Source organism: Danio rerio, chromosome 9, assembly GCF_052040795.2.
Source record: "Danio rerio strain M-AB ecotype USA chromosome 9, GRCz13ab, whole genome shotgun sequence".
NCBI classification, from domain to species: domain Eukaryota; kingdom Metazoa; phylum Chordata; class Actinopteri; order Cypriniformes; family Danionidae; genus Danio; species Danio rerio.
Window position 1 is genome coordinate 30097312 of NC_141029.1, and position 27363 is coordinate 30124674.

General features: G+C 36.1%; 2 protein-coding genes across 2 annotated transcripts; one reads left to right on the forward strand and one right to left on the reverse strand.

Annotated features, from left to right (window-relative positions):
• Positions 1-3482: 3482 nt before the first annotated feature.
• On the forward strand, positions 3483-5405 carry fzd5 (frizzled class receptor 5). The gene is given in 1 exon segment (NM_131134.2): positions 3483-5405. A coding segment is annotated over 1 exon segment (1779 nt). The 5' UTR covers positions 3483-3536; the 3' UTR covers positions 5316-5405.
• Positions 5406-8345: 2940 nt separating this feature from the next.
• ccnyl1 (cyclin Y-like 1) lies at positions 8346-26977 on the reverse strand. The gene is given in 10 exon segments (NM_001076720.1): positions 8346-8742; positions 9232-9394; positions 14265-14431; positions 16262-16381; positions 17450-17501; positions 17605-17640; positions 17806-17906; positions 19328-19362; positions 19562-19636; positions 26725-26977. Coding segments are annotated over 10 exon segments (1020 nt in total). The 5' UTR covers positions 26879-26977; the 3' UTR covers positions 8346-8625.
• Between the last annotated feature and the right edge of the window lie 386 nt (positions 26978-27363).

Sequence of the window (27363 nt, forward strand, 5' to 3'; positions counted from 1 at the left end):
TTTTTGACTAACATAAATTATCATTGTGTTGATCCTTTAAGCCATTGTTCTAGCATGTCTAACCTGTTTAACTATCACATTTTCTGTTCAATTTAGGGTGGAAACCATAGCATTGTTCCAAACTCATTAAGTGATTAAAAGCTCAGTTTTACACAATGATATGAAAGGCAGCCACTGTCAAAAACAAACAAACATAAATTAACATTTGTGTTTTGTGATGTTTTTAATGTATTTAAATGACATTGTGGGATATTGAGCTTTCCCCCAACAACCTTTGTTGCTGAAATGTTTGAAAAAGTGGCTTTTATTGACATTTTTAATCGTTTGAGGTGATATATTGTGTGTGTTGGTATGTTGGTATTATAAATTATTATACAAAAATCTGGTAATAAACTGCCAGTGTTTTCTGTTATTTTACAGACTTAATCCTCTGTATATTGTTTCCTATACAATATGTTGTTTAACAGTTTTTCTCAGTGGCTTTGGTGCATCTTTCACAAGACTACATTTGCACAACAGTTAATCAGTTCTCAAAACAATTAGTCATTTGTGCACATCATAGTAGCAGTTTTTCATTCTTTCCAACAAATTGCAAATGCTTTTGGACATGCATCAATTGCTTTCATATAACTCTCTGCTGTTTTACAACATTATAATTTGCTTAAGTCATGTCAGCCAAAATTAACTAAACTCATGAATGCTGAATAGTCATTCCATATAAAACTCAAAATCTTCATTTCATTACTTGATACATTACTTACAAAAATGTTGAACTAGTTGTCAAAATCTGTCAAGAAAATGTTGTAAACATTTTTAAATCTTTTTTTTCTTATAAATGTCTTCTAAATTGAACAATTTCATGAATGATTTACAGACCTATGTGTGTTGTAGGTTCAATTCCAATGTGTACAACAATAGTTTACCGTTGTGCACAGCTCTACCCAAAGGGAGTTTATGTTTGTTGTAAATGAGGGTGTATTTATTCATTTGCACAATGCTGTGAATATATTAGAAATGCAAAGAACAAATGCAGCAAAAATGTGAAACATACATATTCAGTGTCTTGTACTCAGATACCTCACTATATGCAGTGATGTCTAACTGTACTGTAGTTGTCAAATGGTTGTGCAAATAGTATATAGTGCTGTCTTGAACATTTTCAGGAAGTGTCACCAACATCTGACTTTTTTTTGCATCGAAAAAAATGTCCAGTTATCTGTCATAATGAAAACATGACAAAGCTATTTGACTATCTTGTTCATAAACAATGGTTTCAGGACTTTTCATCTTGATGACACGGATACTTTCATTGACATCAATACTTGCTTTTGAGGAATGAGCTATCCACTTTGAACAAGTGACATGCTTTTGCAGGTTATCAACTAGATTTTGCAGTTTGTACTAATTGTTTTGAGAAATGCATTAACTGTTGAACAAATGTAAATAGTGTTGTGAGAAATGCACCAAAGTGACTGAGAAAAACTGTAATGTTACTTAATGTGTGGGGGAAATGAGGTCAGTAAATACAACATACATTTGAAATGAATTTAATTAGGAGTTGAATACAGTACACTTTTACAAAATATTTAAAACTAATAATGAATAATTTGTGTGTTTTTGTTACATTGTGTGTATTAAGGAATCTTGGAAAAATAAATAGTCCTTGTAGTTATTTTGCAATATTCATGCTTTTGTTTATTTGCTTGTTTGTTTGTTTGGTAGCTTATTTACCCCTCAACATTCATAATAAAAGAAAAAAATATATATATTATATAAATCATCTTCTTAGAACTAATTTAACAGTGTATATAAATAAAAGATAGATAGATAGATAGATAGATAGATAGATAGATAGATAGATAGATAGATAGATAGATAGATAGATAGATAGATAGATAGATAGATAGATAGATAGATAGATAGATAGATAGATAGATCCTACAAAATTTCAACTATTTATTATATATATTTTTTGCTTCTCTTGATTTTTCCTTTTTTAAAATTCGTATTTAATATTTTTCTAGAACTTTCCCAGTGTTTTGTTGCAGCTAGATATGCATCTGCTGCGTAAAACATATGCTGGATAAGTTAATTCCGCTGTGGCGACACCAGATCAATAAAAGGACAAAACTGAAAATGAATGAATACATTTTTCTATAACATATACATTTGGGTTTACTAGTTTTTGCACCGTTGTTTTAAGTTATTTGGTTGGATAAGCTCCATATTTAGCTTCAGTACTGACTAATCTAATGCATATGCACAAATATAATACTGTATAGCTTCCTATTAAAATATGAATTTAAAAGAGGGTGTACTTATATATGCTGAGCACTGTATATTGATAGAGAGACAGAGAGACATACAGACTAGATAGATAGATAGATAGATAGATAGATAGATAGATAGATAGATAGATAGATAGATAGATAGATAGATAGATAGATAGATAGATAGATAGATAGATGATAGATAGATAGATAGATAGATAGATAGATAGATAGATAGATAGATAGATAGATAGATAGATAGATAGATAGATAGATAGATAGATAGAGCAGTGTTTTCCACACAGTAGCCCCTGGTAAAGGGGTTGGGGCCTGGGGTTGTGGGCGTGTTCTCGCGGGTGGAGTATTTTCACTTCACTGAAGCTCTACGGAGTGAGTAATTACTGGCTCCGCGGCCGCAGAGGGAACACACGCTCTGCCACACTCAAATATACATGCTCACAAATCAGGAAAAGACTTTAGTGTGGAGCTGTGGAGTTTTATACATGTTAAATGCGTGAAGGGACAACAGTGAACTGCTGAGAAACACACTGAAGGAAATGGCTGGAAGCACCTGAAACCTGTTGCACTAATGCGAAAGGTGATATTATTATTTTGTTATACTCCCTTATTGAATTCTTTAAAAAGAGGATTTTAATTTTGGACGTCAGAATTCTTTGCTTTATTTCCTCCTCGCTTTGTCGGCGTTTGTTTTTTGTTGGGAATCCGCCGGATTGCATTCATCGGATGCATCCACCTGCCATGTGGAATTTAAAGCAGTTGAGAAAGGAAACCGACCCATAAAATGTTACTTTGTTACAAAGTATCTGCGGGAAATGAACTTTCGACCTTAACACGGTTTGCTCGGTGAATGATTGACCACTCAGTCCACGGATGCGCGTGCTTTTCCACGGTACGTTCAGCCGCTTAATTCTCAGTTTATTTTTTTCTGTGAAATTATTAAGCCGTTGTTTGATTTAACTCTAGTTGTTCTCTTACTTTTCAGCTCGTGTTTAGAATCATGGACTGTATGAATTGCACTCGCGAGCTTGGAAGAAAGTGTGCTCGGGATCTAGAATGAAACTTCACTGTGATTTACAGCCTTGTGGACTGTGGACATGCTGCTGGAGCGAATAAGGTTTCCTTTTGGGATTTTTTCTTTCCGAAACGCAGCGATAAATTAAAAAAAGAAAAGAAAGGAAGGAAGTGAAAAAAAAAAACCCCTGAGCTGAGTAAATACTCAAGAATTGAAATTCATAGCTTTCCAGTATGAGGAAACCTGCAGACGAGCATCATTTCACCATGGAGACCTCAGGGATGCACCTGGTCGGATTTTGGCTGCATGTCCTGCTGCTGTTTCAACTGTCTGGGCTCGGAGATTCAGCCTCTAAGGATATAGTGTGTGAGCCCATCACTGTACCCATGTGCAAAGGAATCGGATACAACCACACGTACATGCCCAACCAGTTCAATCACGACAACCAGGATGAAGTCGGCTTAGAAGTGCACCAGTTTTGGCCGCTTGTTCGAATTCACTGCTCCCCAGACTTGCTTTTCTTTCTGTGCAGTATGTACACCCCCATCTGCCTTCAGGACTACAAAAAGCCCCTGCCACCGTGCAGGTCTGTGTGTGAGAGAGCGAAGAGGGGTTGCTCCCCCCTCATGATCCAGTATGGGTTTGAGTGGCCAGAGCGGATGAGTTGTGAGCAGCTGCCTATGCTGGGTGACACCGATCGGCTTTGCATGGACAGAAACAGCAGTGAAACCACAACTCTATCACCTCCATTCCCCAAACCCACTCCCAAGGGAACGCCACGTCACAGAGCCACTGCAAAATCTGCTCCCCCACAAAAATGTGATCGGGAATGTCATTGCCGGGGCCCTCTGGTGCCCATTAAAAAAGAAGCACATCCTCTTCATAACCGTGTGAATACTGGCTCTCTACCTAACTGTGCACTGCCTTGCCACCAACCCTACTTTTCCCAGGATGAGCGCACCTTCACCACCTTCTGGATAGGGCTATGGTCGGTGCTTTGCTTTGTGTCGACGTTCACCACGGTGGCCACTTTCCTCATCGACATGGAGCGCTTCAAATATCCAGAGCGGCCGATTATCTTCCTGGCTGCTTGTTATCTGTTTGTGTCACTGGGGTACATTGTGCGACTGCTTGCAGGCCATGAGCGGGTGGCTTGCGAGGGCACTGGTGACCAGCAGCACATTCTCTACGACACCACAGGTCCTGCCCTGTGCACGCTGGTTTTTCTGCTCATTTACTTCTTCGGAATGGCCAGCTCCATCTGGTGGGTGGTGCTCTCCTTCACCTGGTTTCTTGCGGCGGGGATGAAATGGGGGAATGAAGCCATCGCAGGCTACTCTCAATACTTCCACCTTGCGGCTTGGCTCGTCCCTAGTGTGAAGTCTATCGCAGTCCTGGCCTTGAGCTCAGTTGATGGAGACCCTGTGGCTGGGATCTGTTACGTGGGCAACCAGAGCTTGGAGGGCCTACGAGGCTTTGTGTTGGCACCACTGGTCGTCTACCTCTTCACTGGCTCGCTCTTCCTCCTGGCTGGCTTCGTTTCACTCTTCCGCATACGTAGCGTCATTAAACAGGGTGGCACTAAGACGGACAAGCTAGAGAAGTTAATGATCCGTATTGGGCTCTTCACCGTTCTGTACACTGTACCTGCCACTATTGTGGTGGCGTGCTTGGTGTATGAGCAACATTACAGGCCAAGTTGGGAGCGTGCGCTGGCTTGTTCTTGCCCATCTGAGCGCCAGAGACTAGGCATGGGTCCGGACTACGCCGTCTTCATGCTCAAATACTTCATGTGTCTTGTTGTAGGCATTACCTCAGGTGTTTGGATCTGGTCAGGGAAGACTTTAGAGTCCTGGAGGCGCTTTATTGCACGGTACGTCCCATGTAGGACCCGGAAGCCACCTGTTTCAGCCTCATCCATGTACAGTGAGGCAAGCACAGCTCTCACAGCCCGAGCTGGAACAGCACCCACTGGGACCTATCACAAATCAGCACCCTCATCACATGTCTGAACATAATACACATTGTAAACCTTACAGGTGTGCAGGTCATGACTCTGAACGAGCAGGTGTCTATTCACACCGGATTTGATGGATGGCATGGATATATTATGAAGGATTTTAACAGACTATTCGTTGTTTGGTTTTAGTCAAGCTCTTTTCATTCACTACTAGTCTAAATCGAACTAACATGTTTATACATTGTGAGGATCATTTGTCTTCTTTGCAATTGTCGCAAGAACCTCAGCCAGAGCCTGTGGCTTTAAGATTATGAATGATGGATAAAAAAAAAACAATCTGAGAAGATTAATACTTAATATGAGCCGAGACAATTTGAGCAGATCTTTTATTTATTTGTATATTCTTGTAAATACGTTATTCAGAAGCGTTGTGATATCCAAGAGAAGTTGCTCTGTTGTGTTGTTGGTCAGAATTTTCACAAGATGATTCCATCATTTTTTTTTTAAATACCATCTTCAGTTGTCTAATATATAAACACTTTTTAGGAGAAGTAAACAGATGATTTCATGTATTCCTTGTAAACAAGTACACTTACTGGTAACACTGAATTTTGATGGTCCCTATTGCACATTTTGCCAACTAAAAGTTGCCAATTACCTCTCATTTGAGTATTAGTTGGCTGTCTGCAGAATATCTGTTGATACTGCTCCTTCAACAGACTTTTAACTGACTAAAAGAAACTTTCCAAGTACATGTCAACACTAACCCTAACCTTACAGTCTACAAATAATCTATTGAGAATTAGTTGGCATGTAGATGTAATGTAAATTAAAAAGGGACCAACAAAATAAAGTGTGACCCACATACTGTGCAAGCGGTGTAATAATGCAAGAGTAGTTTCCACTTTTTGAGTCTCTACAGGCAGTTCTACACAACTTCATGCTTTTTAGGGTCCTTCAGCAGCTTTTTAGCAGGTTGACTGTTTAAGATTATCAAAGCTCTTTCTCACTTGATAATGGATTGTTGGTTATCTTTTACTGGGCAGTGTTGAATGAGAGTGCGTTCATCTATAGGGTTGAGTGGAGAGTGTGTAGGTCTATCAAGTGAGCTTGACTTCCCTCTTGTGGTCAATGGTTCAACCTTTTCGAGAGTTCAAGCATTAACCAGCACTGACTAGTCGTTGCTGTCTAAGGTTTCAAAACAACATGGAACGATGTATGTTTAGTTTTCCATGTCAGTCTTTGGTTATACTGTACGTCCTATCACCATATTTGTGTTTTCAGTCAGAAAACCAGTGTTGGGTATGCACTTTGAACAGACAGAATCTGTAAACCCATGTTGGTTGTGTAGATCTGTGTGAAATCTTTTAGTTAAGGTGTAAATGTAAGCATTGTTTGGCTTCTTTTTTATAAACCGTCCAAGCTGTTGTAGAAATCATTTGAATGTTCAGTCTTCAAAGCGCCTCACAATGTTGCTGCACGTCTGGTTGTGTGTACATACTCGTTTGGCTCTACTCATTTGTAAATCTTGTAGAAGACATGTACTTTAAAGAGTTCAGACTGCAACTTTGTACATATGTTTTGTAAAAGATATGAAATCCAGTGCTACAATTTTAAAGAGATTCTTAGATATTTATGAAAAGTGTCTTTTACATGTTTCTCTTACTGGTAGAGAATAAAAGCAAGGAGCAAATTTGTCAACCTTCAAGTCAAACGCTCTGGTGATTCATTTATTTTTACTGCCATTGTAAAAACAGTTTATCTATAACAAATCCTGCCGTGTTTAAGCATTTTTGCAGTTAGTAGAGTTTTACCAATGCAACCCCTTTTCATTACAGGCACTAACACCTGCACTTTATTCATGTTTGTAACATGGTTAAAAACAAATACAGTTCCAACTTAAAGGTAATTAGCCCTTTTTGCAAAAGAAAGAGCTGTGTGTTAAAAATCAGGGGATCTTCTGTCCATTCCATATCTGTTTTCAAACAAAAAAAGAACTAAGAAATTTTTTGCTCATAAAAATAAGAAAAAAGAAAAAAACTGGCTTGATTTTAATTTTAGGGTAGGAAACAGAGAAATTACTTAAAAATTCATTATATACATGTAGGCAGTGTTGAAACCCAATTTTTCCTCTGACTGGTCAAACAAATCTAAGCTTGTGACGTCGCCCTCAAAATTAAAATAGAAGGAAATAAAATAAAACAAATGTTACCCTTTTTTATAGACCCAGGGCTCAATGTGTTCTCATTCTGGTCCTGCAAACAACTTAAAAAAAAAACTAAACAATAAAAAACACTAAGTAAACAATATAAATTATTATTATTAGCCTATTATTAATATTTAGGTCTACAATACCTCTGAAACATTCATGCAAACCAGGTGCTGCTTGGAAATGCTTGGAATCTTTGCTCAGCATCAGGTGCATAGCACCAAGAAGTATGGCGGCGAATTATAGGCATATATATTTATTATTATATTCAATATATATATATATAAGCAATCATGCAAACCAGGTTCTGTTCAGAATGGCACTGGAATCTTTGCTCAGCATCAGGTGCACCGCAGCAAGACGTTTGGCAGAAACTATGACCTTATTTTTTAATGACAAATGTGTAGTAATACTGCTAATTTACATTTTTATTTAATTTATGCAATGTAAACCTGTCAACTGATCAAATGATAGAATATGTAAACTTAAGTTTATATTTATAATGCAATAATAATAATTAAAAGCCTGGGTGGACTATTATTTTCAGGGTGATGTCACAAACTCAGATTTGGTTGACCAAAAAAGGAAATTGCGTTTCAGCATCGGCTACATGTATAAAATGATTTTTAAAGTCGTTTATGTTTCCCTACCCTAAACCAACAAAAGAAAATTAAGACAAAATCTAAATTTTTATTTTTATTTTTTTTTTAAACTGTCATTTTAGTTTCCTTTTTTTGTTTAAAAACGGATATGGAATGGACAGAAGATACCTTGATTGTTAAATTCCCTGGATTCATATTTCAGTGTAACACAAAAAAAACCCAACTAAAAACATTTACCTTGTAAAACATTCCTCAAACATAACATCAGACGTGTTACATGATTAGTGTTTATTTAAAATACTCCATCTGCAAATGATTTCAATTAAAAACTGACAGTTCACAGCTATTAGCCTACATAGTAAGCAAAAAACAAACAAAAGTAACCGTTTCAGTTTGTTGTCGTCTCTATGTTGTTCTGCATCGGTTGGGAAAGGTGTGGGATATCTCGACTGGCGTATCGTTGCAGCCAAAGGCAGAGGGGTGGGGAGAGAGAACAAGTTTTGTCCGTTGAGCTCCGTCTTGGGAGTGGCGAATGTTCCGAGAAAAAGCTTTTATGAAAGAACGGCATTGGATCGGCGGATGCCCACTAGGTTGTCTGCGCTGAATGATCTCCTCATGGCCACTCTGCTCAGATCTTTGTACTTATCCTCACACAGTCTCGAGATTGCCTTTGAATTGAAGAACAAGTTGAATGAGAACGCTTGTATTTGAACTAGACCTTTAATAAAAGTGATTAACTCTTTGACTGCCCAATCTACCAAACGGTTGACCATACCAAATATTTGATTTGTCGGTTTATGGTAAAAGTATCAGACTTAGTACATATAAAAAAACATTTTTGCATACTAAATCACCTTTTTTTGAAGTATGGGATAAAGTAATTCAGATTTTCATTAAACATGTTTTCTTGGTTTATTTTTTTAAATGAAACCAAATTAAGTGCAGCAGGATTATGTTTGATTTTTTTTTTTTTTTATAAACCAACAATGCTGTGTGTGTAAACCATTATATAAAACAGTCATTCTTTAATTGACTTCAACAGTCATTACTTAAAACAGGACATCAGGAGTTAAGGAATGCAATCTAAATTTTTTCTCTTGGTGGAGTAGTTAAAGGGTTAAAGTAAACAAAAATTAATAAAAGTTTTAAGTGTTTACCTCTAATTTCTGAGCTCGTTCATTGCTCAACGGCTCCAGAGGAAAGCTCAGGTTGTTGTCGTCTGCTAAAGAGCGCAGGTCAAAGTAATACTTGGCGTAGACGCTGGCCGGTACGTTAATGTTAAACTGCAGCAGCTCTAGAAAATGTCTTTCCATCTCATTCCTGAAAAACAAGATAACAAGTTAGGGAGGAATACGTCCTTTCTGACTTGAAAGTCTAAAGGCAACAGTTTTAGTGTAAATCGAACCTAAACAGATTTGAAAAGTCGACACAACAGCTTTAGAAAGCATTAGCAGACAATTTCAACATTTTAAATTACTATGAAAAGCATTTGAAGTTTTGTTTTTTTACACTTATGTTCAAAGGTTTGTAGTAAGATTTAAACATATCTGTAAATCTAATACTTAATAATTTAGCTTTTTATAAAAACTGTAATGTTGTAAATTAATAACTGAATTAGTTTCAAACATTTTAATATAACTATTAATGTCTTAAATATCAACAATTATACAAATTATTTTAACTTGCGACAAATTATGTAAAATACACAGAATTTTCACTTAATTTTTTCCCCACAAATTTATTCATACCATGGGAAAACTTTTAACCTTAATAACTAAATAATATATATGAATAAATAATTTAAATAATAATTTTTTATTTCTTCAAACACAATCTAATCAAAAAAAGGATGTTCACGCTCGTCAGCTTCAGGCATGAGATGATAACCGTTTTCAAGGTTTACAACGATTCGGAAAAGTCTGTTTTAAAACCACCAAATCATTACATATACCGTAGGGATGGTTTAACTTTTTTTTTTTTTTTATCTGTGGTTTTTTTTTTTTACAACTATTTTATTTATTTTTTAGGACAACAGTATCCTAGCTGAAAAGAACCCTCTACATCAAAAGCTACCATTCCGAAATATTTAAAATGTTTCTTAAAATAAGATCTATTATGTTCAAAGGAGAAAAAAGTAGCTTTTTAACCTGAGCATTTAAAAAGAACATATTCCAGAGCAATAATCACAATACTGTGAAACCATTATATTTTTAATCTAAAGTTATCATACCGTCAGAATTTTATACCAGCCCATGCCTAGTCAGCTACTGTGTTGTAATATTGTAATAAATAAAGCCGCTTCCCCTATCAGCGAGTGGATCCAGAGACAGTGACCTGACAGTGTTTTGGGAAGAGCAGGCATTAGGTGGAGGTTGGTATAGGTGGTGTTGTGGGGGGAAGGGGAGGGGGAAGTTCGGTCGCTAGGGGCAACAAATGGAGTGGGCGAGAGCCTGGCCCATTGTAGAGAGAGTCTGAGAGCACTTGAAGCCCGCCGGTCCAGAGCTGCACAAAGACTACCTCAATGAAAAAGATGAAAATAGAGCCGAGGGACACGGCCTTTAACATACACGGACACACACAAACCCTGCCTGTGTCATTTATATGGATATTGAGACATGAGAACAAACAAACAAACAAACAAAAACAGGTATTGAAGTGCGTCACTTCATTTTATTTTGAAAATATTGCTCTAAGGATATGGGATTTTGTAGGGTATGCTGTATTGTCACAATAGTGGAATTTCAAACATTTATATGACACCCTGAAACTACCGTATTTTCCGCACTATAAAGCGCACCGGATTATAAGACGCAGTTTCAATTACGGGGTCTATTTCTGTACTTGACCCATACATAAGGCGCACCGTATTATAAGGCGCACGCTAAAATACACTGTCTGCAAAAAAGGTAATGGAAGCAAAACAGTTAACATAGTTTAGTTGAACTTTATTGTACTATTTAACAATACACTCACATTATTATTTTTTTCAATCAGTCTTCTCCCAAAAATCCATCAAAGTCCTCATCTTCTGTGTCTGAATTGAACAGCTGGGCAGTTTCGTCATCAAACACGCCGGGTTCTCTCTCATCATTGTCGGAGTCAGTCTCATTGCCGGGTGGCTGTTCCGGCTTTTGCGAAAGCTCGGACAACAGTTAAAGCAGACACCCTAGCCCAGGCATCCACAATCCATTCACATATGGTGGCGTAACTCGCCCGGCATGCTTACCAGTCTTAGTAAAAGTGTGTTCGCCGTCTGTCATCCATTGGTCCCACGCAGCTCGCAACTTCACTTTAAACGCCGTCTACACCAATATCCAGCGGTTGGAGTTCTTTTGTTAGTCCTCCCGGAATGACAGCAAGCTCCGAATTCATTCAAGTTGGTCTTCTAACTGTGGCCACCTTGCTTTGTTCCCGCGGAAACTCTGTTTCGTCTTCTTAACTTGGCGCAGTTCATTTTCTTGTTTCCTCCACTTCCGAACCATAGATTCATTTATGTAGAATTATTTCGCAGCTGCTCTATTCCCATTTACAACCGCGTAACTAGTAGCTTGTAGTTTGAATTGTGCCTCGTAAACATGTCTCTTCACTGGTGCCATTTTCGGAGATCATTAAACATATGTGGTTTTGATTGATTTATTGATGCTGCATACGGAGTGTGCGTTTTACGTCTGTGTCGGCGGGAAATGCTCCGACAGCCAATCAAGCGGAGCGCATTCCGAAATCACACAACTTTTTTACAGATTTTTGAGCTCCGTGCACACATAAAGCGCACCGGATTATTAGGCGCACGGCCGTTTTATGACAAAATTTAAGGCTTTTAGGTGCGCCTTATAGTGCGGAAAATACGGTATATTATTAATACACCACATCATTTTTAATACTACAGTAAAGTATTGGCGCAGAATTAAAATCGACAATTTCATGCATGTCTTAAAGGGAAAGTTCACCCAAAAATGAAAGTCCTCTCATGTTTTGTTCACACTCTAATTGCTCCAAATCTGTTTACAGTTTCTTTCTTCTGCTGAAGATAAAAGATATTTTGATGAATGTTAGAAAAAGAGCAGCCACTGACTGACTGGCATAGTGTTTTTACCCTACTATAGATATCAATGGCTGCTGCTTTCAAAAATGACTTCCAACATCTTGCCTTATATTCAACAGAAGAAAGAAACTCATACAAGCCTTGAACCACTTGAAGGTGAGTAAATGATGAGGAAATATTCATTTTTGGAGGAACTATACCTTTAATTTCTTTATTTGACCGAGTTAAAACTTGTTGAATAGCACATTTTCAGGGATTTTACCACTGCTCCAGTCAGGCCAGTTGTTTGAATTTATACTTTGCCCTGACAAAACTTTCACTGGACTACAAATAAATAAATAAATAAATATATTTATTGGGCGACGCAGTGGCACAGTAGGTAGTGCTGTCGCCTCACAGCAAGAAGGTCACTGGTTCGAGCCTCAGCTCACGTTCTCTCTGCGTTCGCGTGGGTTTTCTCCGGGTGCTCCAGTTTCCCCCACAGTCCAAAGACATGCGGTACAGGTGAATTGGGTAGGCTAAATTGTTCGTAGTGTATGAGTGTGTGTGTGTGTGTGGATGTTTCCCAGAGATGGGTTGCGGCTGGAAAGGCATCCGCTAAGTAAAAACTTGCTGGATAAGTTGGCGGTTCATTCCACCGTGGAGACCCCGGATTTATAAAGGGACTAAGCCGACAAGAAAATGAATGAATGAAATATATTTATTTATTGGTTGTGTTCCACATAACATCGTAACATCTTAGTAATTCCCCAATTTTTTAGAAGAAACTACTAACCTATCAGTGAAAAGCTAGTAGTACATAATCAAGTTGCCACAAATAATACAAATAAATACAAACATGCTGTTAAAAAGCAGGTGGGTCTAATGATGACTTTGTCTTGTGTTGTTTTAGTGATGGGTCATTTTTGAACGATTCGTTCATTTTTGACTAATCTTTTGTATGACTCGAGAATGATGAGTCCACTCAGGGAGGGATTCATTCAGTCGAGTATTCAATCGGGTTTGAGTCATTCAATCATCATGTAAAACACAGAAGCCAATCATATGCAGCCAGTGCCGGAAAAAGATTTGATCGAAAGGTGAATTAATTTTGGCTCCTTTCAGTTCGGACTGTGTGCTTTGGTTAGGCTTATATGCAATTTTCTGTGTGACGTGAACAAACCACTCAAATGTGAAGACTTGTCAGAAGAAGTGCGCTGACATCATCATAGACGAAAGACCAAGTGAACTATATATTTTTTTTCTTTCTTATAGCATTCTTCATGACTTGTTTGTAGTGTGATCAACATTTGGCGTAGTTGTAGATTATTTTGAAAGCAACTCGTAACATTTTATAAATATTTTGGCAAATTGAACGAAATGAGTCGAAAAGATTCGTTCATCTCACTGAACAAGACTCAAAAGTCTGAGTCAGTAAAACGATCCGAACTTGCCATTGCTATTGTTGATTAATGTTAAAAGACAACTTTATTTATTTAATTAGGCTGCTTAATTAAACGTAAATTACTGAATTTCATTTATTATAGGTTGCTGTCACTTACGAGAGTTTCTTTCTAAGCTGGTTTATTTTGCAATTCTAGGGGTTACCATCTATTTGAAATAGCTTTATTTAAAGACTGCTATTTGTTTTTTTACATTCTTTGACATATTTAGCCTTTCTAAACTAGTGTTTGTGTACTGAGAAAGAGACACAAACTGTTCTCAAGTATTAAGTTCTACTGCATTTTGCACTTGATATTGAACTGATAAAACCTGAAACTTGCATAGAGAGCATCAGCATCTTGCTATTTCATTCATTCATTCTCCTTCGGCTTAGTCCCTTTATTCATCAGGGCTCACCACAGTAAAATGAACCGGCAACTTATTCAGCATATGTTTATACACAGCAGATACCCTTACAGCTGCAACTCAGTACTGGGAAAAACTACTTGCCGTTTTCATTTAAGCAGTTTGTTTTATGAGATATTCCAAAATGTGCATACAAATAGTTGGATGGAAACACCGCTATTGACTGACAGCACTAGTCGAGGAGTGCAGAGGATTGGATCTTGGATGGCTGATGTGCTTATCATCAAAACATTTTGTTCCTACAAAATGAGCAGTTTGTTTTTTGAGCAGAACAGACAGTGAAGTCATGATCTCACTCACATGTCCTCCACAGTGATGTCTTTGAGGATCTGACAGTAGTCGACGTTCCACACGGCCTGATCGTCCCAGACTTTAGAGGCCAGCAGGATGGCTCCCAGAACAATCCTCTTCCAGTTAGATGGGCAAATGTCCAGCTCGGCGTACGTCAACAGCCTCTCCAGATATACCTGCAGCAAAGACAGGGACACATGCTGTCAGAAGACCCTTTTTAACAAGGCAAACTATGATAAAGTGTACATATTAATGTGTGCTAATTAAAATACTGGTTACCCGTACAACAACATTCAACTCGTTAGCATTAGCTGATTTGCTAATTTATGCTAACATGGCATTTTCTGTGTGCCAAATATTAAGTAAATAAATAAAAAGATAAAAAACTAAACGTTCAGATTTTTACAAATTAGATTTACTTGGTTACAAATAAATATATATATAAAAACAGGGATAGTTATGTTGAAGTGTCAAACATACCTTTTTTATTGTTATAAATGACTTTATTGTACCTTTTCATCAACTGAATATGTACTTGCTAGGGTTAAGTCCTCATTCCATTCAGCTCTTATGATAGCTATTAACCAAAGACGTCTGCGGTTGGCATTAAAAGCAGTGTGGTGTACGGTAAAATTTTAGTTTTCTATTTTTGGACTTTTGATTTTGGCATCCTATCGCACAACACATGTTTGTTATTGCAACCGGTCTTTTTTGCAACCGGTATGCGCGGTTGAACTCGTTATGTGTGACGTAGGTTGGCAATTCCCCTATAGTTTAATCATGAACTGTTAGCAAATCATTTTTACAGCATATATTAAACCTTGTTAAACTCAGTCAAAAAAAACACTGGCAGGGTTAGACAATGTTAGCATCAAGGCTAACAAAAACAACTTTTTGATTTTAACAACAGGGTTTCTGCCGGTCTTTCAAGTCAAATTTAAGACTTTTTGAGACCATTATGAATTAAGTTATAGACATACAGGGCTAAACATTAAGGACTTTTTCTAATGGGCCGGTTACTTCTGTAAATAGTTTTTGTATAATTGGAAGATGTGTTGCTTTAGTTTTTTTCCCTGATTAGGGGATTTAAATTGGAGAATTTGCTGTAGAAATGTCTAACAGCTGTTGTGAATTGTCTCTCTTTGCAATAGAGACACTTAGATATATAAAAAAAGTTTTAGGATGGATTATTGGTGATTGGATGTCAGCCTGATAGGGTAGCTTTACCTGGATATAAAAATATTAAGACCTGTTTAAAAACTATTCAAGGCATACAACCCAATATGTCAGTGAATTTAAGACTTTTTAAGTTCTAAAATTTAGTTTTTTTAAATTTAAGACGTTTTAAAATTTGAAGACCTTGTGGACACCCTGTAACAAGGAATTATTAAACACAAATATAGAAATTAACATTTAGATTAGTGAGTGTGGTACAAGTGATCAATGTTAGTTCAAGTTAACAATGTTTAATTATGCTTATTATATGCTTATTAAGTATATTAACAGCTGAAGCCCTATAGTAACATTACCACAATAAGCCAGTGTAGTGTACTGCTTTTTACTGAATAAAAAAACATTTGTTTTCATATTATAAAGGTATAAAAATGAACAGTAGCAAATGTAAACAATAAAAATTAATTAAACATTGCTCAGATTAACAAATGATCTTGTTTTTTGTTCATGACACCTAATACATTATCTAGTGAAAACAACCGAACCTTATCATAAAATGTTTAATTACATTACATAATTGTAATTAAGCAGAAGAGATTAACTTTAACATGATTTTAACATGAATGAAAGAAGTTAAAATTGACTTTGTTCCAATACATCCTAACACATCCACCCATGCTGATTTAGTTTATGGTGCTCTACTGCCCTCTAGTGGACATCAGGCAAATGTGCCTTCTTTTAAACAAAACAAAAAACAATCCAACTGGATGTTAAACTATAAAGTTGTATTTATTCCAGAGTAAGCTGAGAGTGGAGCAGAGCTGTTGTCTTACCAGTGTAACGATTGCACACTCCGCCGTGAGCTGCGCTGCACTAAACAGAGTCCGGACGAATCGATAGATGAGTTTGTGTTCAGGGTCTGTGCGGGAGTAATCGTCAGGAACCTGCTCCCTCTGCCAAAGGTAACATTATATACATGTTCACAATTTCCAAATGCATTTTACAGCTCATTTACTTTTACTCATTTACTTCATTTAATTACAAGTGCTATATTCAATTCAATTTCAGTTTATTTCTATAGCGCTTTTCACAATAATTATTGTTTCAAGGCAGCTTTGCAAAAAGTGCACACTATATTCATTAGTTACTTCAGACTAAAGCATCGGTGAAAACATAAACATTACATCTACATTTAGTAGTCAGTTTGCCACTTTATTGCTTAATCCAGTAATGTACACAAGGTAATCAATGGGAATTACAAGCACGATAAACAGAGGAATTTAAATATTTAGGTAGTGAAAACATGATTTACAAAATCAAACTAACTAACTAGTTGCCAATTTTAAAAGGAAGGTATAGTTCAGCCAAAAACAAAAATGTTTTCATCATTTATCCACCCTGAAAACGATTTCAAGCCTTTATAAGTTCATTCTTCTGAATCCAATATTTTTATAAAGATATTTTGTTTAAAGTTGGTAAGTGCTAGCCAATGTCTTCCGTTGTAGAAAAATATGAAGATCAGTGGCTACAAGTTTCACACATTCTTCAAAATATCTTCTTTTCAAGTAAACTCAAAAAGCTCAGAGGTTTGGAACAAGTAGAGTGTCAGATATTAGGGGGAAAACAAACAAGAACAAGCCTATATTAAAGTTGAACCCTTTATCTTTGAAATAAGCCAAATACTAATATCACAACTTAATTAAATCATTAATTTGAATTTTTTTAGAGCACAAAACAACTCCTAAATAAATTGTCATAAATGTGTATGCATGATGTTACATCACTTCCCAAACAACTGACTGTTCAGAAATGCATTTACAAAAATCCATTTTAAACCACATATGAATCCGATAAAATGTACAAATTGGATTGCATAACATTTTTGAAGCTCAGACTAAACAGCTAAACGAATTTGATGGACACAAAAATAGATACTGCAGTCTGCCTGAACAAAACCAAATAAGAGACTATTAAAAAGCTGCTGACATTGCTGAAACAAAACTAATAAACAGTTAACTTACCGATAAGGGGTGCATTTTTTCATCGAAGATGTCTAATGATCTATCAGAGTCCCTGAAATCAATTAACAACATCAATTAACTCACCCATGAAAAACCTCATTGAAATGAACTAGTTAGAATATTTGCACATAGGCCAAAGACATCACAAAACATACCTGTTTTTAATGTGATAATATATTGCTAATGTGACACTGGAAACAGAAACAGAAAGGTGGTCAGCATGCAAAACAATACAAAATTAAACGCACTACCGAAAGACTTGCTTGCTCATTATTTTGACTCATTAAATTGTGTAACTCATTAATGTGTATATATTACTATAGTATAGCACAGTAAAAGAGTGACCCATCACTGACCATTTGATTGTGCTTTTCAGGTTGGGTTGGCTAACAGTACTGTCATCGATGAATATCGTAGAACAGGAGCTATACTTCTTCGAAAGCAGACCAGGTGAGACCTATTAAAAGAAAAGAAAAGCATTTAATATGTAGTCCTGAAATGATAAATCATTATTGTTTTGTGACATATTGTCAAAGAAAATACCACAAAAGTGATATTATTGTCATTTTAAGAAAATGTTATGCCACTGATTGTATAATGATTAAGAGCATAATGATACAGATAGTCCTACACACATTCAAGGGACAAGAACTTTACATTTTTGAAGGTCTCATAATGATTTTTTTAAGATGTCAGTATCCGTATGCAACCTTTAAGAATATATATAAGCTAGTGTGCTCCAAAACAGTGACGAAATTAGCATTTAGAAGATATAAACCTGATATAAACATCCAAAGCTTGCAGTCTGTCACTTCCACCTAAATGGATAATTGATTGTTTTGACATCACCTCATATTTCAGATCCTCATCAAATTTCGGACCAATCAAATGCTCTCTAGAATCTGAGCTGGAATAAAACGAAATGCTATTTTATTATTGTTTTTTTAATAAAGAGGAGCGGCTACTATATATCTCTATCTTTATGTTTCAGTTGAGATCTTGTCAAGTTTTGAATAAAAAATGCACATTTCAAAGCACTTCATGGGACATTAAGGTTATCTAGATTTCAAGATGTTAAAAAAATAAATGTCCAAATATAAGCTTTGATGCCAGTGAAATAGAATGTAAATATCCTTGTAAATTTACCTTAACTTTTTTTGAAAAGTGTCCGGTTTTGCAGCTTTAAAGCAGAGCTCATTTGGAGAACTTCTTTCAAACCATCAGTAGTTTTCAGCAAAATGTGGTCACTAACCTTATTTTGTAAATGAGTTACCTGAGCTCACTAACAGCCCCAATAAAAAGTAGATGAGAATCATGAGGTGAGATGACAGAGGCTGCAAATTCAGCTAAAATCTTGGTATATATATATATTGAGTCACCAAATTCTATTGATGTCTTGTCTATGTTTTGGACGTCAAGGCGATATATTGATTATTGAGACAGCCCTATTAATACACTGTAAAACCAAAAAAGGTAAGGTAACTCAAACTGTTTAAGTTCAAAAACTAATCCTATTGTGCACAATAAGCGTAATCAAATTGAGTAAACGAAGCAATTTGAGCACAGTAAAACCCAATAAATGAAGAGAACTCAAACCTTTTGAGGAAACCGATTGCTACAAACCATTTAAGTTAAAAAACTAATCTGAGTACTGTGAACTTAATCCATTTAAGTTGAAGTAATGAGGTATTTAATTAACTTATTACCTTCACCACTGAGTTCAAAACTCTTCAAATGAGTAGAATTAACTTTCAGTCAATTTTGAGTTAAATACACTCATTTCATTTGATAAAGTTGACTGTTGGGTTTTACAGTGTATGTTTAAGAATTTGAAACCAAGCACAACCACAAAACAAACTCCATAACATGTTCACTTACATGGTTTATGTGATTGCTTTTCCTCCTATCCCGTACTGAAAAAGATAAACGGTATGGTTTTTATTGTTAAACATTTGTTGATCAAATATTGACAAGCTGCACCAGTGGCTATTTAAAAAAACGTGACTTTCCATCCATTTACAGTATTGGTCAGGACACTAGTTAATATGCAGCTGCAATCTAGGAAGTAAAATGAAATGATTAACTCAATAGACAATTATAGGTAACACTCACCATCTGTCTGTGACTTGCTAAGGAAGATGGTGCTGGCGCGGGCATGATCTGAAGGGTTGCATTCTAAAGCCAAATCTAGAAGACAGATAATCAAGCAATCAACTAACAACATATAAACACAATAAAATATTAGAGAAATATATGCATCCAAAATACTAACAATACAACAATATATTGTTGGAATCACTTTTAGATAAAACAATTTGAAACTGATGAAGCATAAAAACATTCAAGGCCAATCAGAATCCATCCCGTTTAAAAGAGATTGAGCGTTAGTAGCAGCAGACGACAGAACTATTGCATGCACTGTAATTAAACAGGACAACATCATTATTGTGCAAGTTATCTTAATAGTTGTCATTCTTAGCATTAACAAAGCTTTAATCAAGCAGTTATCTGTTAAATATTATGGAAAGTAGTAAAGTTTAATATAATAATCAGTAATTATTGTTAAGTATCACAATTTGAAAAACTATTATCTGATTAATATATATGAAAATGTATTCTGATGGGGATTTAAATGTCCTTTATCATTATTGCAGTCTTCATTGTGACCCTTCAAAAATTTGATTGTACTGATTTGTTGATAAAATCATTCCAACTTTATTAACATCTTCATTTTAAGTTTAATGCATAACTGCGATATTAATTTCTTTCAACAACAAAATGTTCATAACAGGCAAATCTAAGAACAAAACTTTGATCAATCAAAAAAAAGCAAAAAATAAAAATATAAATAAAATAATCAAGCTGAAACAACCCCTTAAATGGTAAGAAAGTGGGTTGTCTTCATACTCAAGCTGCTTGTGCTGATTGGCAGGGGGCTGCTGCTACCCGCTCTGGCCACGAGAGCAAGAGGATTGGTGGGCACAATGAGCCTTTTGTACAGGCACTGCAACAGAACAACGCAAGCTCACACCCCGAGCTCTGCCCACATTACTATGTGCCACAGGAACTGTGCCAATGGATTAAAACCGACCTCTCTACAGCCAGACATATAACAGGATGAGCACACATAATACATCATAATAAAGATCGTTTTTATGTTTGGTTTTGAAAAATGTGAAAGTCATTGACTTGAAAATACATTCAAGCCAGAGTGCAGTTCAGAACATTAGAATTGAGGATTCTGCCCTGGCCACTTTATGAAAAGGTGTCTTCAGTATCCAATGAAGATGCATTCTTATGGAACTCAATGGAGACGGGTCAACAGACTTTTGCCAATGCTGCTAAGTTGTACAGTAAACACAATCCAAGGAGACGTTTGGACAGCTGCAACTATGTGATGAGAGCCACAGAACTGACAGGAAGTGGAGCATAGGTGCAGGACAGAAGGGACTTCTGAGTACTTGACTTTTAGTCCACAACCCAAAACATATTACTTGGGGTCACTAACTCCCCATTTATGTGGGGCGTCAGCATCAACACTTTCCATACACTTTGAATGGGTGACTTCAAGTGTTGCCGAACTGAACTGTGGGTCCATCAGTGCTACTTCAGTGACATTGCTCACTACAGAAGTTGGGAATTTCTGATTTTTTAAGCGCCAAGAAAGCGTCAGCCAATCAGATCGCTTTATGCAAATATCCCAGTTTAGACGATTGTGGACTTCATTGGTGTCAGCCTCAACTTCAGACATGCCGTCTATCAAGTGTTGACGCTGAAGTCCCATGTGAATCAGGCACTGGCCTGCCAATGGATATTAGAGTAAACTAAAGTTACTTGTAACTGCTCGTGCAAGTCAGTAACTATAAGGAACAGTTTGAAGAGAATGTTGTCAAGCAAGGTAGATAGTTTAACAAAAAAAAAAAGATATTTATGAAAGTTTTTAGCAAGTAACTAACATTTTGATTTTAAAATGCTGTTTAAGAGATAGAGGTTTCTCAATCCCAGTCCTCAGGACCCATCACTTAGTGTCTAAGGGTGTTTTCACTTTGAAAATTTAGTTCAAAAGGTCAAAAGGCCAAATTCTGCATGAAAAATATGTCAATTAAAAGCTTAAGGGAGATTACCTGTTGATGCTTAGAAGAACTGGAACTGTGTTTCAAATTGCATGATTGTGAAAGAACCTTGTACTTGGTACACAATTGTTTAGGAAGTAACCTGCCCATGTGTTTTAGCCAAATACAGCATCTCTAGTTCAACAAAACACATGCAGATAATGCCCTGTAAATGAATTACTAAGCCTTCATACAGTAAAGGCAAGTTTGGTTCACTGTGCTGTGTATAATATCAACCAAATCATCCAAAAAATTAGTTCAATGAAATCCTTTGAGTGTGAAACCACACCAGAGCTACTAGGGCACAAGGAACTATCACTGCAAACATGCTTGGTGTGAAAGCCATCTTATATGTCTTCCTAATTTAACACAATTTAGAAAGGTGATCAGTTGAATCAAGTAGTGTTTCGATGACTCAATAAGTGAGGTGGATCTACAAGACTGGAGTTGAGAAATAGTAGTGTAGGTAATTTCCAAAAGCTAAATTCAGGATCTACCAAAAACATAGATTTTTTAATTAAATAAATCCCCAATACCTGGCAGACTATTTTTAAAACAAATAATTGGAGCCTTTTTCCGAACCAAATTGGATGGCAAAGTAAAAATGATAAATAAGGTTAAGTTGGGCTGAGGCACAGAAACCTAGCCCTTGGAGATCGATGGACATGGATGAGAGAGAACGCTGACCAATAAGAAGGTGCAGGAACACCTGGTGACAAGGCAGCTTTAGTCGCCAACTCAGTGGTAAGAGCAAAGCTAACGTCACACTAAAGGCAAACACAAATGCATTCTTTCAAAGTGGCACTTATATAAAGTCTAGACCAAAAGTTGTGTTACTGTGATTTAACTCCACCTCACGTAGTGCATAAGAACACTCCTTAACTGTGGTCAAAACCATGTACTGACCTCTTATGAATTATTGCTTTAAAAGATCTTTAAAAAAATCATTATTTACTCAGTCTTTTGTTGCTACAAACCTGTGTGACTTCTAAAGAAAAACAAAATGTAGAGACCATTACAATGTCTGGGTAGTTGAGCTTTCAAGCATCACAAAGACATAAAAGAAACAATTTACTGAACAGATGTAGCTCAAAATGATGATTTTAATCAAGCATCATTCTTTTGTGTTGTGACCTCAAAAATCAAGCCTTTCAGCAATTGCATGGCTTTGAAAGACTTTAAAGAGTCAATAAAGACCACTTTTATGTTGCTTTTTTTGAAATTTTGTAACTTGACAAGTATACATTTAGTGCTCATTCACTCATTACTGGAGTGATAGTCTTCAAAAATTAAATTGTGCTCAGCTAAAATGTCTATTAAAATAGCATGAGGATGAGCACATTATTTTTGGCATTTTTTGGTAAACTATTCTTTCCCATCCCATTACTCTTCAGTTTTTTAAAAAATACTCATCACACCTGCATATATATATATATATATATATATATATATATATATATATATATATATATATATATATATATATATATTCATTTTATTTAAAATAATTCAAAATAATTTTTTTTTTTGAAAAATGTAAAAAGAATACTATTATAAAAACATCTTATTAATTTGTATATATGTTAAAATGTAACTTGTCATAATTCATGTCATGCCAAAGCTGAATTATCAGCAGCCATTAGCTTTTAGTGTTATAACATCCTTAAGAAATCATTAGTACAGATTTGGGGCTCAAGAAACATTTCTTATTATTATAATCATATAAAACAGTTGTGCATGTACATGTAATACAGCTGAAGTCAGAATTATTAAACCCCCTTTGAATTTTTTTCTTTTTAAAATATTTCCCAAATGATGTTTTACAGAGCAAGGAATTTTTCAGTTTGTCTGATAATATTTTTTCTTCTGGAGAAAGTCTTTTTTTGTTTGTTTTTTAAAAAAAAACATTTTAGGCTCAATATTATTAGCCCCTTTAAGCTATTTTTTTTAAATAGTCTACACAACAAAACATTATTATACAATAACTTGCCTAATTACACTATCTTGCCTTGTTAACTAAATTAGCCTAGTTAAGCCTTTAAAAGTCACTTTAAGCTGTATAGAATTTTCTTGAAAAAAATATAGTCAAATATTATTCACTGTCATCATGGCAAAGATAAAATAAATCAGTTATTAGAGATGAGTTATTAAACTATTATGCTAAGAAATGTGCTAAAAAATCCTCTCTCCGTTAAACATAAATTGGGGAACAAAAATAAACAGGGGGGCTGATAATTCAGGGGGCTAATAATTCTGACTTCAACTGTATGTAAACTGATTTTTTTTCAGATATATTTAATGCACATAGATTTTCAGAGAAATTAAGAGAAATTTAGTTATTAATAAATCATTATTAATTATTAAAATAATAATAAAAAGCACACCAAGAATGAAATCTGTATTGAATGATTGCCTACTGTATGTGAGATTGAGATTCTGAGATTCATTCATTCCACAGGACTCAACAGTTCATGTACTCAACTGACACCATTCCTCCACTACCAAAGTCAAAAATAACCCCTGTGGGAGGGCAGTCATCCTCACTGAGGGCACAAACACAGCTGTAGTGTAGTGTAATTCCCAATGTGTATGTGTTACCCCACAGGCAGTGACCTCACAGACAGTTATTGTGTTAATTATAAAAAGCATACTCACAACTTTAATTTTAGTGCTATCAGTACACAAAAAACACTGAAATGATGCTTTGTTGATTATTAAGGTGTTTGTAGGACATTCCAGTGGATAAACACTAGCAAGACCAGAGAGAAGGAATTTCATAAGTGAAAATGGAGAAACAGTACAGTACAGGAAAACTAAGTTTATCCAAACTTAACCTCTAAGCCTCAAAGGTTACAAAACGTGCCTCACTGAGATTCCCAAAGGAAGGGAGTGAGATAAGGAGAGAATGCAGCTGTCCCACAGATCTACATCACTGGGATGCCAGGAATACTAAACATTTCTGATTGTCACTGCCAGTTAAACTTAGTATTGCTTTTATTCGCATCTCCAGCAGAATCGCAAATGAACCATGACCTGGAATGCCCCATGCAATCATAAAGGATTAACTGCAGCTAAAGCAGAAGAGTTTACACCTCTGTCATATGTGCTTTGAACCAAAGATGAAGACATGCTGCTCTAAATACAGCAATGGACATAAAGTTATCTGTGTGTGTGTGACTATATACGTTTCTGCTGAGTGTAAAATAGCTCAGGCTAAATAAACAGCAGTAAAGACTGCAAACAGCACCAGGAGGCTTTTCACACACACACACACACACACACACACACACACACACACACACACACACACACACACACACACACACACACACACACACACACACACACACACACACACACACACACACACAAATACACACAAATATTATCAGATATCCTTTTATAGATTTAATAAACCTATTTTCTGTTAATAATAACATTAAATGTAGATAATATTTAAGCATATTCACACTCGTTTAGCTAAATGTTTCCTTTGGTTTGGCAAAAAAGAGAAAATAAAATACAATCCATTGACATTTTCAGCAAACCCAAAGATTATTTGGGCTTAAATTTAACAAATGTAGCTTTTATGACATAGATTTTAAGTCAGAACCAACTAAACATCCAAAACAATGATTTGTGCTTGGTTGAAAGCACTAACATTTTGTTTTTTTAACTTGTAAAAATCTAATAAAATATGTAAATGAGTCAAAAAGTACTAGGAATTCCTCAGACACATAATAAACAACTTTACCAGAGATTTCTGGAGCCAGTCCTGAGCTGTAATAGGAAACGCAGCATTTAAAGAAACAGGTTTGCTTAAGATTGAGAGTTCGGTCCTTTTCATATCTGTAGTGGCATTATGTCTATTTTTTGATTAGTTAAACTGTTTTTGCTCATATTTCTTTCAAAATGCACCAGAGCTAGTTTGAAAGCTGTTTGCTTGTCTAGTGTGCATCAAGGTTCAGATCAGAACTTTCACACATACTATACTGATCCACATCAACAGAGCAATCGCACCAAAGTTCATTTTATCCAAACCAGTGTGAACACACCCTTAATCTGCAACTGTTCTATGGACTGAAAATGTCTTAGGCTGTCCATTTTCAGAGCAAACCAAAAGCACTTAGTGTTTAGCTCTTAGGAGAAACCTGACCCATGAGACGAGGAGGTCAAGGCATCAGATCACAGCAGCTCAGTTCTTAAAGACACTGTGGCACACAAATATGCAAACAGAATAGAATATAGTGCTTCTGTGATGAGAGCTGGTGAATTCTCACTTAGTTCATGCCTTTAACATTTAGGCCGTGTTTACCAAATCTGCACATTTTGGATGTCATCTTTTTTGGACACATCAAGACCTTGAAATCTCTCCTAAGTAACGAATTATAAAAAAGGGAAGACATTTAAATGTGAAAAACACTAATCTGGATCAAAGGTGATAAGTTTTGCTGGTGAAGATACACCTTACCTCAAAGTTAAAGGGATAGTTCACCCAAAAATAAACATTTACTCACTCTTGCTCAATTGGTTCCAAACCTTATAGAGGTAAAGTTGGTTTTATATTTGGATATTCAGACATTTTCCTTAATAATTTAATTTCAGAAAAGTATTATTTTCAAATTCTAAATAGGGAAATCCTATTAGCAGCCAATGACTATCAAAGTACAGCATTGTTCACAGTGAATTATATAGTGTTAAAGTTGCTTAGAAGTGATACTTGCATGCTAATTCCGATTTAATATTCAACATGTTAAACAATAGAGACTGCTAAATGGATGAATGTGCGAATATAAAACCAACTTTACCTCTATCCACACTTTTGTGAGTTTAATTATTCTGTCAAACACAAAAGATGACACTTTGAAGCTGAAAACCTGTGACTAAACAAGTATTATAAAAGTTAATGGTTAAAAGATTCCAGCTTTCTTCAAAATTTAATCTTCAGTGTTTAACAGATTTAAAAACTCAACCAGGTTTGGAAGAAGGGGAGAATGAGTAAACGATGACATTTTCATTTGTGGGTGAACTACCCCTTTAATTTCCAACACCTGTTGGTAACAACCAATCAAATATGCAGACCTCAATGAGTTGGCCCAGTTGTGCTTGGTCAAAAGTTTGATCCTCTTGCAGTTCAACCATGTTTTAGAGCACAGAACTCACCATCCGGCACCTCCCGGTCACTGATGTGCTGCAGGTATGGACCAGTGTCATCGCTGATGTCTGTGTTGTTCTGGTAGTCCTCCAGACGCTCCACCTGCCGGGGTAGTTTGGGGCTCCCACTGGGGGACACGCAGCAGGACACTGTATTGCCCATGATGACTCACACCTACAATCACAAGCTCGACCTGCTCAGGTGTGTTAGTCTATGACAAACACCTTTTGAAGCTCACACCTGGGCTGCTTCTGTCATCAGAAGTCACCCAATGGATCCAATGAATGAATGAACTCAAGCTAAAAGTGGGTGCATGAAGAGCTGAAATAGACACACACAGTCAGCATCTACTGCTGTACTGTCTCACTGCTCCAAACTCAAGAGGTATGTAGCTATCTGTGCCAGTCATATAACGGGACTCCATGCATTTACACGCAGTGCCTCAGAGGACTTAAAGCTTTAGCACTCAAGTAATCAATAAAGCCGGATCTATGACACGTGACTGACAGCATATCACTAGAAAGTATCAGTCGAAAATCTCCGAATACGGATTTATTCCTTTTGAATTAGCCGTACATGCTAACTGCTAACGGCTAATATTGATTCATTGTGAATAAGCGAGTTATTAGCCGCCGAGCTAACCGAGA